Source organism: Rattus norvegicus, chromosome 13 (genome assembly GCF_036323735.1).
Source record: "Rattus norvegicus strain BN/NHsdMcwi chromosome 13, GRCr8, whole genome shotgun sequence".
Taxonomy (NCBI): Eukaryota; Metazoa; Chordata; class Mammalia; order Rodentia; family Muridae; genus Rattus; species Rattus norvegicus.
Window position 1 is genome coordinate 106,222,518 of NC_086031.1, and position 14,814 is coordinate 106,237,331.

Below are 14,814 nucleotides of genomic sequence, written 5' to 3' on the forward strand. Positions count from 1 at the left end.
ACTGGGGAGCACAGCTGAGACCCAGCCAAAGACCCTAAGCTGTGCTAAAGGCCCCCTGCCTTGAGGACACTCCCTACTGACCCTGACCCCAAGCATGGGCATAGCCTCGACTTTAACAGCTTGAGTTCCATTCTCATCCCTACATCTTACAGGGCATTCCATTAAGCCACCGTGTATGATGGCTGCTTTATGTCAACTTAATGCAAGACCGGGTCATTTGTGAAGAGGAACTCAACTGAGAAAACGATCCCATAAGATCTGTCTGTAGATGAGAGTGTAGTGCATTTCCTTAATCAGTGATTCGTATGGGTGGGCCCAGCTTATTCCGAGTGGTGCCACCTCTGGCCAGATGGTCCTGGGTGATACAAGAGATCAGGTTGAGCAAGCCATGAGGAGCAAACCAGGAAGCAGTACCCTCCATGGTCGCTGCTTCAGTTCCTGCTGCCTCAAGTTCTTAATCTTGAGTTCTACCCTAATTTCTTTCAGAGACGAACAGTTACCAGAAGTAAGCCATACTCCCTTTCCTTCCCAGGTTGGTCATGGTGTTTTATCACAGCAACAGAAACCCTGAATCACAGTGTCACTTAACAAATGAAAATTCTATTTTCCTTTGAGACATGGTCTTGTATAGTCTAGGTTGGTCTTGAATTCCACATGTAGTGGGATGTCTTAATTGTCTTGACCTTACTTCCTCAGTGTTGGGATTATAGGCAAGTGCCACTACACACAACTTATGAGGTGCTGGTGTGGAACCCAGGGCTGATCCTGTGATGAACCAGCCTGACTCCATCTTTAGGGTGGAAGCCATTTTGTGATAAGGTCAGAATGAGTTCATTTCTGTTTTCTGCAAAATTCAGGTTGTCCATGCTTTAGCCTGTTTCTTCCACTGTTTATCTGTGTAGCCATGACTATCCTGGAACTCACTCTGTACTATAAACCAGACTGGCCTCAAATGTGGTGATCCACCTCCCTCTGCTTTCTGAGTTCTGGGATTAAAGACTTGTGCCACCATCTCCTGGCTACGTTTCTGGAATTCAACATGCCCCCTTTCCCTATGGAGCTTAACACCTTGAATGTACTCTGATAAGATAAGACATTCTGCTAAATAATTTAAAAATGTTCAGCCAAGTTTCCATGCAACCACAATTCTTCTTGAAATCCATCAATTCAGGAAAACCCCCTAGTCTTGCAATTTCTTAGGCTTATAAACCCCTAGCTTCTCCTGTGTTCCATGCTGTATTTTCAACCCCCCCCCACATTCCCCACCCCCCACCCCCGGCTTTGGGTAGACAGCACTGTCTGACAGAAAATAAAGTTTCCTTAATTTGACCAGAGTTTGGGTAATGGTCTTTACTCTCGATCACTGAGAATAACACCAGATGCAGAACCCTCAGCTCCTTCTCTAGCACGATGTCTGCCTGGGTGCCACCAAGCTTCCGATTGTAAGGAGAGTGGACGAATCTCTGAACTGTACGCCAGCCGGGTTAAATGTTTTCCCGGCTGGGAATGGCATCTCTTCAAAGCAATAGAAACAGACCCTCCTTCTGTCTATGTGTGCTTAACCCCTTATAGCAATTAAACAAATGCAGCAACTTTGTTTCACTCTGGATTGTCTTGAAAGTCTTTTCTCATTGTGCCCAGGATCCAGCTTTACCTGAGTGGGGCTTCCTTCAGGGAGGATTGATTCCTCAGGCTGGTGTGGGTGATGTCTCCTCACTGTTGTTGATGTGTTTATATGGTTGGGGTGCAGAGATAGACAGATGGACGAAAGAGAGAGAGAGAGAAAGAGAGAGAGAGAGAGAGAGAGAGAGAGGGAGGGAGGGAGGGAGGGAGAGAGAGAGAGAGAGAGAGAGAGAGAGAGAGAGAGAGAGAGAGAGAGAGAGAGAGAGAAGTTTCTGGTATGGCTCAAACTTCACGCCCTTTTGAATCCCTTGCAAGTTTCTTCACCTTGCTTTCTTCTGAAGTCAAGAAAGCATTGCCAGTGAATTTGAAACAAGTTTGTTTGCATTTTTACTCTGAGTTTTGTGTTTTCAGATAACTATTTGCAGCCTCCGAAGTCTGCACGCAGTTGTAGGTCACATTGCACACTGGCCCAGAAGGGGTTCCGAGATTTTCTTATGAACATCTGGAAGATTCCGAGCCTTCCTTTTTGCCGTCAATCAGGACTTAGACTTTATCTCTTGTCTGTTCCCATCTGTTTTTAAAACTCGTTTGGGAAACTCGTCTATGGCCCGAGACTTATTCGTGCATTTTATTGCTGTGTCACTGTGAGGAGCAGATGGCAGTACATTTCCACTTGATTTAAGAACTCACATTTCTGTTGCCTTTATATTGTCATTTTTAATGCCGGCGTGCCTTTTAAAGTGGTTTGTTTGGGAACCTTTGAGAATATACGACTGGTTCTTCAAGAAATGGCTGAATGCGTTTGGGTACGTTTCTTTATCTGTGAAATATTGACTGTCCTCTCACCAAAGACCACCAGAAAGCAAAACAAAACCAAGTACCAAGCAAAGAAATCTAAGCATTTCAGACTTATGGTTAACAAAAGAGCATATTGCCTTGAGAAAGAGTTAGTAACGTTTCAGGAGGAGGAAGTCAGAGGAGGATAAGTTCAGGGTGTGGGCTGCAAATGTGAGTTGGTTAGTTTAAATGTCAACTTGACACAATCTAGAGTCATCAGAGGATCCCAGTGAGGAATGATCAAGATCAGGTTTGCCTACGGGCATGCCTGTGGGGCACTGTCTAGATTGTTAACTAATCCAGCCCACTGTGGGCGGCAACATCCCCTATGCTTGGCCCTGAATATATGAAAAGCTAACCAAATATTAAGCAAGTGAATAGAATGGGTGCATCCATCTTTATCTGCTCTTGACTGTGAATGTGGTGTGACCAGCTGTCTCGGGTCTTTAAATCTTTTTAAAATTAGTGTGTGTGTGTGTGTGTGTGTGTGTGTGTGTGTGTTTATTTGCATGTATGTCTGTATACCATGTACATGCAGTGCCCCAGGAGTCCAGAAAAGGGTGTAGGATATCCTGAAGTGCAAGTGGTTCTAAGCCAAAGAACAGTTGCCAGGAATCGAACTCTGGTCCTCTAGAAGAGCAGCCAGTGCCCTCGTTCGCTGAGTCACTTCTCCAGCCACTGTCTCAAGCTCTTGCTACCACTACTTCCCTGTAAACTCTTTTTTTCCCCTAAATTGTGTCTTATGGTGTTATACCACAGAAGTCCAAATAAAATTAGAAAAGGAGGGTAAACTTAAGGCACAGTGCTGCTTGAGACTGGGCAACAATTCTACCACAATAGCTTTATGTTGAGGCCAGCAGCCGCGTATGGTCATGTTACAGTAGCTCATTGTCTTGTTGGGTTTTTGTTGTTGGTTTGTTTACAGTGCTGTCTACAAATAGGGGTAGCCATTCCCTGGGTTCTTTCACACAGGAATGAGAATTTTAGTTTAAATTTTATTGCATGTGCATTAGTATGAGGGTGACAGATACCCTGGAACTGGAGTTACAGTTGTAAGCTGCCATGTGGGTACTGGGAATTGAACCTGAGTCCTGTGTAAGAGCATTTAGTGCTCTTAACCACTGAGCCATCTCTTTCTGCCCCATTTCTTTCTTTCTTTTCTTTATTCTTTCTTTCTTTCTTATTTATTTATTTATTTATTTATTTATTTATTTATTGTTGTTATTTTGAGACCGTGTTTCTCTGTGTAGTTCTGGCTGTCTTGGAACTCACTATGTAGACCAGGCTTGCCTTGAACTCAGATATTTGTTTGCGTTTGCCTCCCAAGTGCTGGGATTAAAGGCATGGGCCACCACTGTCTTAGTTAGGGTCTCCATTGCTGTGAAGAGACACCATGACCAAGGCAACTCTTATAAGGCACAACATTCAATTGGGGGCTGGCTTACAGTTTAAAGGGTTCAGTCCATTATCTTCATGGCAGAAAGTGTGGCAGCATCCAGGCAGACATGGTGCTAGAGAGTTCTACATCGTCATCAGAAGTCAGCAAGGAGAAGGTCTGAATCATGCTGGTCAGACTTAAGCATATATATTAGACTTCGAAGCCCCTCCTCCACAGTGACACTTCCTCTAACAAGGCTACCCCCTCCCCCAATAAACACACCTCCTAGTATTGCCACATTCCACAGGCCAAGCATATCAAACTACCACAACCACCTGAAGTGAAAACTTAAGGGTCCTTCGGAAAGTCGGTTTTGTTGGATGGTATTGTGCTGGGGCAAATATGCAAAGGAGTGTTTTCCTGAAGTGGACACAGGTGAAAGGCTGTTCTGCTAAGGCAGACACGTAAAAGGACATGTGATGAAAGATTCTTTGCTAACAGCATGCATGGTCCACCTTACATGCATTGTCGAGCTCCCTCTGTTGGGACTCCATAGAAACACACCAAAAAGCTTCTGGTAGTGTGTTGCAGCTTCTGGCCTCTTCCCAGTACTCGGGCAGATTGGTAGAGTGACGTAGGCTGATACAGACTCATGTGGAGTTCTGCTAAGTCAGACTCATGTCATGATGCAAGACCATGGAGGACACATGCTGTTTCATGGGAGTATAAATAGCACTCGATGAGCTGTGAGGGCCTTGCTGATACAGCTAACTCTGCGATGCTTTTTGGTCTCATGTCTTCACGGATCTTCTCCTCACGGAGAAGAGAGGCACAGACTCTCCTGACATCCCTGCTGTTCCAAAACCCTCCTCTGACTGGTACCAATCCACCGAGGCCTGGCTGTTTCTGTCAGTTCATGCCACTGCTGCTGCTATCCTGACATATTGAACTGGACTGCTGGTGTATCTGTGATGTGTTTGTGAGTGGATCGAGCTGCTGTTGCTGACCTATGACCTGAACTGCTGACTGTCCGTGTTGTTTGGAAATCAGCAGTTCAGGAGCTGCTCCAAAGAGCCCTTCTAAACAGGTTCACTGCCCCGACCCCATCCTTTCTTTTCCATTACCTCTGGTGGGCGGTGGGTTAAAAGGGAGGTTAAAGCGTTTAAGAACCATCATTAAAAATAGGCTTTGAAAAAATTAAAATTACAAGTATTAAACTTTGTTAACTCTCATTGAGTAACAAGACCCCAGACCTTAGCACAACTAACACCTTGTTGGAGGTACCATTCTCACCTTAAAACCCAGCATGTAGGGTCCAACACCTGCCAAAACAGGAACAAAAACCCAGTCCATCAAAGACCTTGCCACATATGGGCTGGAGAGATGGCTCAGCAGTTAAGAGCACTGACTGCTCTTCTAGAGGTCCTGAGTTTAAATCCCAGCAACCACATGGTGGCTTGCAACCATCTGTAATGAGAGCTGATGTCCTCTTGTATGTCTGAAGATAGCTACAGTGTACTTATATATAATAAATAAGTTAATTAATTAAAAACAAAAGACCTTAAGTATGGTTCCATGATCCAGGAAAGTCCCTGAATGTCCTAACCTTGCTTTTTGGGTTTTGCTTCTTGCTAGCTGCTCTTGCTAACTGAAATGTGGGAACCAGATCTGGGTTTTGTGAATAAAAGAAAAGGATCGGTGAGGCTGGGGAATGCAAGGCCCCAGCAAGTTCTGTGTGTAGCTGCTGGTGGCCCCACAGACTTTCTTTTCAGCTTTCAGAATGTCTCTGTGTGTTCTCCGGTGAAGCTACATTGTAACAATGGAAGGAAAGTTAGTCAAATTAGAGGTCTTTATTTGAAGAAACTAAGATGTAAAGATAACACAAGGTCCCAACAAAGTAGGGGGGCATCTAAGATAGGTTTGCAAGGGGTGGTGGGGGGGAGTAGTGGTGGTGGGTGGGGAGTGGGGTGTGGAGGTGTGGGGTTTTTTCCTTTGATCTTTATAGACTTTACTTTTTAAAAAATAATATTTTTGTATTGATTCTTTAAACATTTCACACATGTGTACAATGTGCTTTGATCTTATGCATCCCCTACTACTTTCCTCCAACTTCTGGAACCAAACAACTCACCATCCTCCAGCTCACATCCCCATTAAAAATTACTGCTATCATTTATTACATCGAGCTCTAGTCAGTGCTGCATATAAATGCTTGGATATGGGGCCTTCCATTGGACAGCTACGAATGGCCACGCCCTCAGTGAAAATGACTCTCCTCCTCTCCTCAGTCATCAATTACCAAGCCACCTCGGCTGGGGTGGGGCTCTGAGGCTTTTGCTGTCTGGATCTTGTGCAGTTAACTAGAGCTGCTGGGAGTTGGTGTGTGCGCCAACTGTGCGGTGTTCAGAAGTCAGCATCCCACGGCTCTCCTTCCAGGTCTTGCGTTCCTTCTGCCTGCTCCTGCGTGCCATTCCCTTTGCGTTGATGGAGGAGGCTGAATAGACGATCATCCACAGCTGAACACTCACCATTTTTGCCAGTTAGGAGTCCACAGCAGTTACCACTTCATGATGCAAAAAAGAAACATCTCTGGCCAAGGTTGAGCTTAGATCTATGTGTGCAGATAATTATTAAGGAGGTGGTTTGACAACAGGACCGTTTAATAGAACACCAGCAGGTTCCCTTTCATTAGAAAATAATTTCAGAAAATGCTGATTCTGTTTGCTTCTGAAGAACCATATAATTAGCTGGTTTTCTGTTGGAGATTGGTTCTAATGCTTTGATTCAATCGGGAAACGGAATGTCCAAATGCTAAAGGTCCTTGTCCCCAATTGGTTTTTGATCGATCAATAAAGATGCCAATGGCCAATGGCTGGGCATGAAGCAGGGACCCTTAGAGTTGTGTGGGCAAGGACACAGAGAGGAACAGGACAGAATCACCATGACTGGGAGTGGAAAGATGGGATGCAGGCGTGGCAGGAAATAAAGCCAACTAGCCATGTGAGACTTCCGGTAAGTGGCCATTGGTTGGTCACTTCCCCAATTGGGCCTGGGGTAACAGGGGAAGGTTTTGGAGTGCCCAGCCTTTTAGGTAGCCAAGACAGTTAAAATAAGCTAATGCACGCGACGCCCGACTTGTGAGCCTGGGAAACCCCGTTGTTTCCTTTCCCTTGGCTGGCAGTGTGGAGGCCTCAAGATACCTGGAGTAACTGTAAAAGACGTTAACCGGCAGAAGTTCGTCAGAGCTCTGGCAGCCTTCCTCAAAAAGTCCAGGAAGCAGAATGTCCCTGAATGGGTGGACAAAGTCAAGCTGGGCAAACATAAAGAGCTTGCCCCATATGTTGAGAACTGGTTCTACCCACGAGCTGCATGGCACCTGTACCTCCGTGGCAGTGCGGGGGTTGGTTCCATGACCAAGATCTACAGAAGACGGCAGAGAAACCGTGTCAGGCCCAGCTACTTCAGCAGAGGCTCTAAGAGTGAGGCCCGCCAGGTCCTCCAAGTCCTCAAGGGGCTGAAAATGGTGGAAAAGGACCAAGATGGGGGCCGCAAGCTAACACCCCAGGGACAGAGAGATCTGGACAGGATCGCTGGACAGGTGGCAGCTGCTAACAAGAAACATTAGAACAAATGATGCTGGGTTAATAAATTGCCTCATTCATTAAAAAGAAAAAAAGAAAGGCTAATGCATGTGTCTTTCATTCTTGGATGGTGCGATCCGCCCGGAGCCATATTGGTTTAGCCAAAAACTCACCACTACAGTTTTCTACATTTATTGATGAATGTCCTTATATTCACCCTCCGATCCCTCAGCGAATAATATTGTTTTAAGGGCATTTCATCCCAGAATTCCATGGTTTCAGACCCACCCTTGATCCTCACTCACGTCAGGTCCAATTGCTTGGAAGATTTTCTTTCTGTTGCCGTGAGTTCCCAGAGATGCAAACAGAGCATGCGTGGTCACAGATGCGCTTCCTTTATTGTGCGGTTAATAGAACTGTGACTGTTTTCCAGGGATAGCAGGAATGTGGTGAGGTGGACACAACAGGGAAACTGAGGACAACAAATTCTGTTCATGTGCTTTAGATCTAGAGCACCTTAGTCGTTCATGTGCAAAAGGTGAGGTCTCAGCTGGGATCTGATTATAAAACCTCACCAAGGATGTCTGAGTGCCCACAGAGTTTAAAGGCACAGATTGACCTAATCCATTCTAGTTTCTAGCCAGGAGCTTATGCCTATGGCTGCTACGGCCCTTCCTTCCTCTTTCATATAGCATTGGTCTGATGTTAACTGCCATTTCTCTAGGGGTACTATGTGCTAAGAACAAACTCAGCATTTTCTCTGCTTTGCTTCATTTGCTTCTCTCTATAATACCAAGGCCTGTTATCTTCGTATTACAGAGGAGAGATTGAGTGACTGAGCAAAGGTTAGACCACCTGCTACCCTGCAAAGAGTGCTGGGATGCAGGCATGCTAGCTGACCAATGCCTCCTGAAGGGAACACAGCAGGAATGCAGACTCTTGGCCTCCTGCCTGGGCTCAGCCTCAGCTGTGCTCATATTGGGACATTGTGGAGCCTCTCTATGCCTCAGTTACTTTCTATAAGAATGAGATGGTTGGCCCAATTAAACTGGTCCAGACCAGTAAGCCCTATGCAAACAGACGTTCAATGCCATTTTCCCTTAGAGAGTTCTAAACTAAAACAACGAGAAGGCACGTCCATCTATCTGTTAGAAGAGCAGGAAGCTGAGGAGGTGTGCCGGTCTGTTAGAACGGTGGAAAGCCTGGGCACTGGTGAGCGACATAGCTCCTACTCATTGCTGGTATCATTTGATGGTTTCTTTCACATCCAGCAGTAGTCTCCAGTCTGTGCTCAAGTGAGTTGAAAACATCTCCACTAAAAAGCTGTTCACCAATATTTGCAACAGGTTAATTCACAATTACCGAGAATTGGAAGCGGCCGATATGGCCTGCAGTAGGCAAATGTGTCGATGAACTTGTACATCCACACGGAGGAGAAATATTATACATGAAAAGACGTAGGGGGTCTTAGGCACAGATTGCTAAGTGAAAGAAGCCACGATAAAAGGTTGTGGAAAAGGCAAAGCAAAGAAAATAAAAGAGATCATTGGTTGCCAAGGGCTTGGAGCAGCGGTTTTCAACCTTCCCACGCTGTGACCCTTTAATACAGTTGTGGTGACCCCCGGCCATAAATTATTTGTTGCTGCTTCACAACTGTAATTTTGCTGCTGTTATGAATCTGATACGCCAGATATCTGATATGTGACTCCTGTGAAAAGGTCACTAGACCTCCCCCATACACCCCCCCCAAATAAGGAGTCACAGGCCACAGGTTTTGAACCGCTGACTTAGAGGTAAAAGGGATGGATGAATGTCCCGCGCTACGTCTCGCCAGCAGGAACGACGCGGCACACACAGGATCCTACTACAGAAAAGCTTTAATGCGTCTTGAGAGGGAGAGCATAAGCTTACAATGCGGAGACGGAGAGTGAGGAATAACCGTCCCTTATATAGGAAACTATCCTCGCCTAGGACGTGTCACTCTCTGACTGGTCGCTGCCAATTATGCCAGATGACGTACCAAAACGTACGTGTCCCTTTGAGTAGGGACGTTACCAGGCGCCTGCGTATTGCCCTTTTTACTAGGTGCGTTCTGCCGGATGCCGGTGCCATCTTGTAATGGAGTTTGTGAGGACAGCTCCTCACATATGTGAGGACAGCTCCTCACATCTCTGTGAGGACAGCTCCTCGGACAGCTCCTCACATCTCCCCCTTTTCTGTTTTTTTTAAGCAAACAGGACACCCAGATATAGGAGGGTGAAGACAGAGGTCATATCCTCGTACAAAGTTGGCGAACCTGTACAAGAGAGATACCCTTAGGCTGTTGTTGGGACCCAGGGCACTCCCGACCCGTCGCACTGCCATTTTTCGAGGGAGGGAAAACTGGGGCAGAAACCCTCATGTAATATGACATGCCTTCCAGGGAGCATATTTGGTAGAACTTCCCTGTGCGATGCTAAGCTCGTCACCCCTCATGGGCTGCTCAAGCCGGACACTCTAATCCTGTGCAATGAACCGAGGTTCTAGGAGTGCAAGAGCTGTCCAGCCGGCGACCTGTTGCTTGAGCATGGTCAACCAGATATCGGCTGACGCTCCTTGTTCAAGGGCTACAAGCGCCTGGGCGATCACTACTTTGTCCTTTCTTGTTTGAGATCTCAATTTGCAAAGCAACCAGAGGAGTAACACTAATCCACAGCAGAGGATCACTCCAAAAAGTCCCACTCCTACCCATTCCTTGAAATAAGAGACTGCTGAGGTGATCCAGGACGACAATCCCTCCGTCAAAGACAGGTCCAGTCGGGTAGAATTTATTTGAATGATGGTCGCTCTCAGCTCCCGAAGTGTCTGTTCAAACTCCGAGGTCCAATTCTGTAACAGATGCTGTGAAAGACTCTTAGACAGATTAGCAGCTCAGGTAAATTTGTCATATTATATGGAGGTGACACAAAGGCCTGGGAGTTTTTGCTCACAGCCAAGCTGGGCCAGTTGCCATAGAATGTCTAATTGCTCTCGGACCAGATCTATACGTTGGTTGACAAGCATAAGGCCTCCCTATATCTGAGTATTGGCTGAGGCCTGTCTGTCCCGAGCCACAGAGATGGTGGCCGATAAATCGTTGATAGTTTGGGTTGTCTGTACTGAATTTGACAAGGCCAATGCCGAGGCAGTAACCGAGGGAGCGACTGCTGTCGTAGCAATAATGCCAGCAATAATTGCAGAAGTACCAAAATCTCTTTTTCCTCTAAATAAGGTCATGGTCCCTGGGGCATCAACAGGGATCGGGATAAAGCGAGGCATGCGGGTAACTACTGCGATATTTTATATGAGTAGCTGTCCAGACAGAGGCAGCAGGTTTGATGTTCCCCGTCCAGGAAAATGACAACCGTCCCTTTTCGCCCTTTCCTCCAAGTAGCATCGCTATGGGCGTAAGATCAGTGCAGCTACCATTAACCCAATGTAAGGCCACCACCATAGAGAACTGTGGCGTTAGCCACAATGTCCTCCTCACCAGTTCCCCATGTGGCCTCCCTTAACCAAGCAGAAGATTGATTATATAACATAATGCAAGGGAGATCAAAAGATGTTTTGTTGAATATGCCAAAACAAAGGCTGCCCTTAAGGGGAATAGTCCTATTTTCTTTTAGTCGTTCAACCTGTGGATCCTTAGGTAAATAGGCCAACCCTAAATCCCTGTTAGTGGTACATCACCGGCATCGGGAGTGGAAAGGTTGACATTATTCCCCATCGTAGCTCGCCCTGCACCGTTGCTGGCATCCATGGAAGAAGAGTGAGGAGGTGCAGGAGTCCCAGTCCCTTCTTGATCACTTGCTGTGATGCTCCTAGTAAGTCGTCCTGGGATCCATATGGGATTTTCATTGTCCTGTGGAAAAACACAGACAGCTCCCCTGGATCTTATTAAAACAGGATCCGGGCCTTTCCATTCATTTGTTAATACATCCTTCCATTTGACTAATTCTTTTGTCCTCTTGGGCTCTGAGCAATGTCGCTCAGCTGCTGTTTGTCCAGCTTCATCAAGATTTAAAAAATTTAAGGTAAAAAGGGCCAGAGCAGTGGCCACTCGGGGTGTTGGGGGGAGTTCTATCATAATTCCCCTCCTTTGTTTTATTAAATATGATTTGAGTGTCCGATGAGCACGCTCTATGATTCCCTGTCCTTGAGGATTGTAGGGCAGGCCCGTCAGGTGGGTAACCTGCATCTGAGCACAAAACTGACGGAATTTTTGAGATGTGTAGGCGGGGCCATTGTCAGTTTTTACACATTTTGGCTTTCCCCAAGCACTCCATGCTTCAAGGCAGTGCTGAATGACATGTGTTGTTTTTTCTCCTGTAAGTGGGGTGGCATGTAGAATGCCAGAACATGTGTCTATAGATACATGCACATACTGAAATTTTCCAAAAGTAGAATTATGAGTAACATCCATTTGCCAGATTTGCAATGGCTGTATTCCTCTTGGGTTGACCCCGATGTGAGGAACTGGGAGGAACTGGCAGCACTGTTGGCATTGGGTGACTATATCACGTGCCTCTTTTCTAGTTATAGAGAAGCGGTGGCGTAAAGTTTCTGAGGTGACATGGAAATTGCCATGAAAGGCTTTAGCGGCCTCTAAAGGAGAGGCCAGGGCCACAGCTATCATTTTTGTGGCTTTGTCAGCCAAATCATTCTCTGAACTCATTGGGCCAGGGAGTCCAGAATGGGCCCGTATATGAGTAATGTATATAGGGAATCTTCTATTTAATAGGATAATTTGGATTTTTCGGAAAACATCTGCCACCTTACTAGTGGTTTTAATTATACCGGCGGTTTCAAGAATACTAACAGCACTAGCTCGGCCTCCTCCTCTGAGTCTAAGGTTTTATTTTCAGAGCTTTCAGAACTGTCGAGGTTCAGCGCTTCTAGCTCTTTCACAGGGTATAGGCTGGCTCCCCCTCCTGGTTTATGTGTAGAGGAGGAAGTGCTGGAATCTGAAAATTTCAACGCTCCCTTGTCTGTGGACTTACCGGGAGGGCACTTTTTCTTAGGACGTCTTTTTTCTTGCGCGCGCCCAACCTCTCACTACGTTCGGTTTCTGACAGACTTTCCCGGACTACCTCGAGAGTGGCCTGTCCTTCTACTACTGCTGCCTTACACGTTTCATCCTTTAAACAATTCTTAACCAGCTTCCATATAGCTTTGGTCCCTAGGCGCAGATCATCTTCCACCAATTTTCTGTCAAGGTCTTTTCCAAGTTTGTTCCATGAGGCAATCGTAAACGAGCCTGAACAGGCAAACCAAGGCGCCACCCTCTCCACCTCCTTCACAAAGTTTTTAAGTGTTCCTCCTCCAATTTTGATGTTCCTCTGCTTTAACACTGTTTCCAAGGCCGTGACCACAGACTGTGAGGATCCCATGATGGGCCAGGAACGCCGGCGGCTTATCTACGTCCATCTGACAAGGCGTGAGGTGAAAGGGTAGAGACGGACACGCTGCTCTCTTATGTACGGGAGTCTTACACGCGCCTCCCCGGACGGTGCCGCTTATCTACGTCGGCCTTATCGCGTCCTTGTTCCTCAACAGTCAAAATCGAAGGTAAAAGGGAGCTGCGCGAAGCTCACTTATATACGAGAGACTGAGACGCGCCTTCAGCTGCTGTGATCGTCCTTTTAACAACGAAAACGGTGAAAACAGAACATAAAGAGTAGGGTGGCTCCCAGGACAAATACTATAGCCTCAACAAATCCTTCCCAAGGTGGTGACAACCCCAGACCAAAGTCCAAGAGAGGGCTGCCTCTCCGAACATATCTACCTGCAGTTCTGAATCCTCCTTGTCGCCAAGGGATCTCCGAAGGTGCTGACGATGGTGAGGTCTTTCCCGGGTTTCGGCACCAGATGTCCCGCGCTACGTCTCGCCAGCAGGAACGACGCGGCACACACAGGATCCTACTACAGAAAAGCTTTAATGCGTCTTGAGAGGGAGAGCATAAGCTTACAATGCGGAGACGGAGAGTGAGGAATAACCGTCCCTTATATAGGAAACTATCCTCGCCTAGGACGTGTCACTCTCTGACTGGTCGCTGCCAATTATGCCAGATGACGTACCAAAACGTACGTGTCCCTTTGAGTAGGGACGTTACCAGGCGCCTGCGTATTGCCCTTTTTACTAGGTGCGTTCTGCCGGATGCCGGTGCCATCTTGTAATGGAGTTTGTGAGGACAGCTCCTCACATATGTGAGGACAGCTCCTCGGACAGCTCCTCACGTCTCTGTGAGGACAGCTCCTCGGACAGCTCCTCACAGATGAACACAGGAGTTTCGGAAACAGTGAGGCTATTCTATGTGACTGAGGGTAGATCCATGCCACCGCTCAGTTGTTTATAGTATGTCAGTATCGGGCTGGGGCTAAACGTCAGTGGTACAGCACATGCCTAACATGCTGGAGGCTCTGGCTTCTGTCCCCAACACTGTAGATAGGAAATCAATATTGGGTCATCCAATATGTTGTCATTCCAAAATGTTGTTGTATGGTTGAAATTTAATAGGCAGCCTTTTATCGTGGCTTCTTTCACTTAGCAATCTGTGCCTAAGACTCCCTTATGTCTTTTTGTGTAAAATATTCCTCCTCTGTGTGGATGTACAAGTTCATTGACACATTTGCCTACTGCAGGCCATATCGGCCGCTTCCAATTCTCGGTAATTATGAATTAACCTGTTGTAAATATTGGTGAATGGCTTTTAGTGGAGATGTTTTCAACTCATTTGAGCACAGACTGAAGACTAACAAAAGCACAGCAGCATGCAAAACGTTAACCACTGGGGAAGTGGTGTGTGTGGTAAGACTGGAGGCAGGAAGGAACGGGGGACCTGTCTGCATTCTTATACACAAACCTGAAACATCTGTAAGAGGTGAAAGATTCATATGATCTGAGGAGAAACCGCAGCATTCAAACATCTGTGAAGAGTAATGTCCAGAGTGAGTGCACACGACACTAATCCCAGCATCAGAAACTAAGTCAGGAGCATCAGTGCCACACTGGCATACAGAGACTTCTAGGCCAGCCTGAGCTACAAAGTGAAACTGTCTCAAACACAAAGCAACACAGATAGTAAACATATAAGCTTGTTTAAAATAAGAGTCTACTTCACACTCACCCCCACATACAGAGGCACACATTGCACATGTGCCTGCAAAAGATAGTTGTGAATATGTGATACAAGAGAACAATAGTGCCCAATACATGCCAGGAGCTGTGTAGGTGACAATGGAAATGACAGCAATGGTGATTACCACAATAGTGGTGGTGGTGGTAGTGGTGGTGGTGATGGTGATGATGTTGTTGTTATTGGTGGTGGCGATGGTGGTTGTCTTAGGGTTCTCTAGAGCCAGAGGACTTATGGGTAG

The 14,814-nt window shown here is 46.5% G+C and overlaps 1 protein-coding gene across 1 annotated transcript; it reads left to right on the top strand.

Annotated features, from left to right (window-relative positions):
* Positions 1-6,962: 6,962 nt before the first annotated feature.
* LOC120096182 (40S ribosomal protein S19-like) lies at positions 6,963-7,509 on the top strand (the record flags this gene model as incomplete). The annotated part of the gene is made up of 1 exon (XM_039091159.2): positions 6,963-7,509. A coding segment is annotated over one exon (501 nt), but the record flags the coding sequence as incomplete, so codon positions are not given.
* Positions 7,510-14,814: the final 7,305 nt, after the last annotated feature.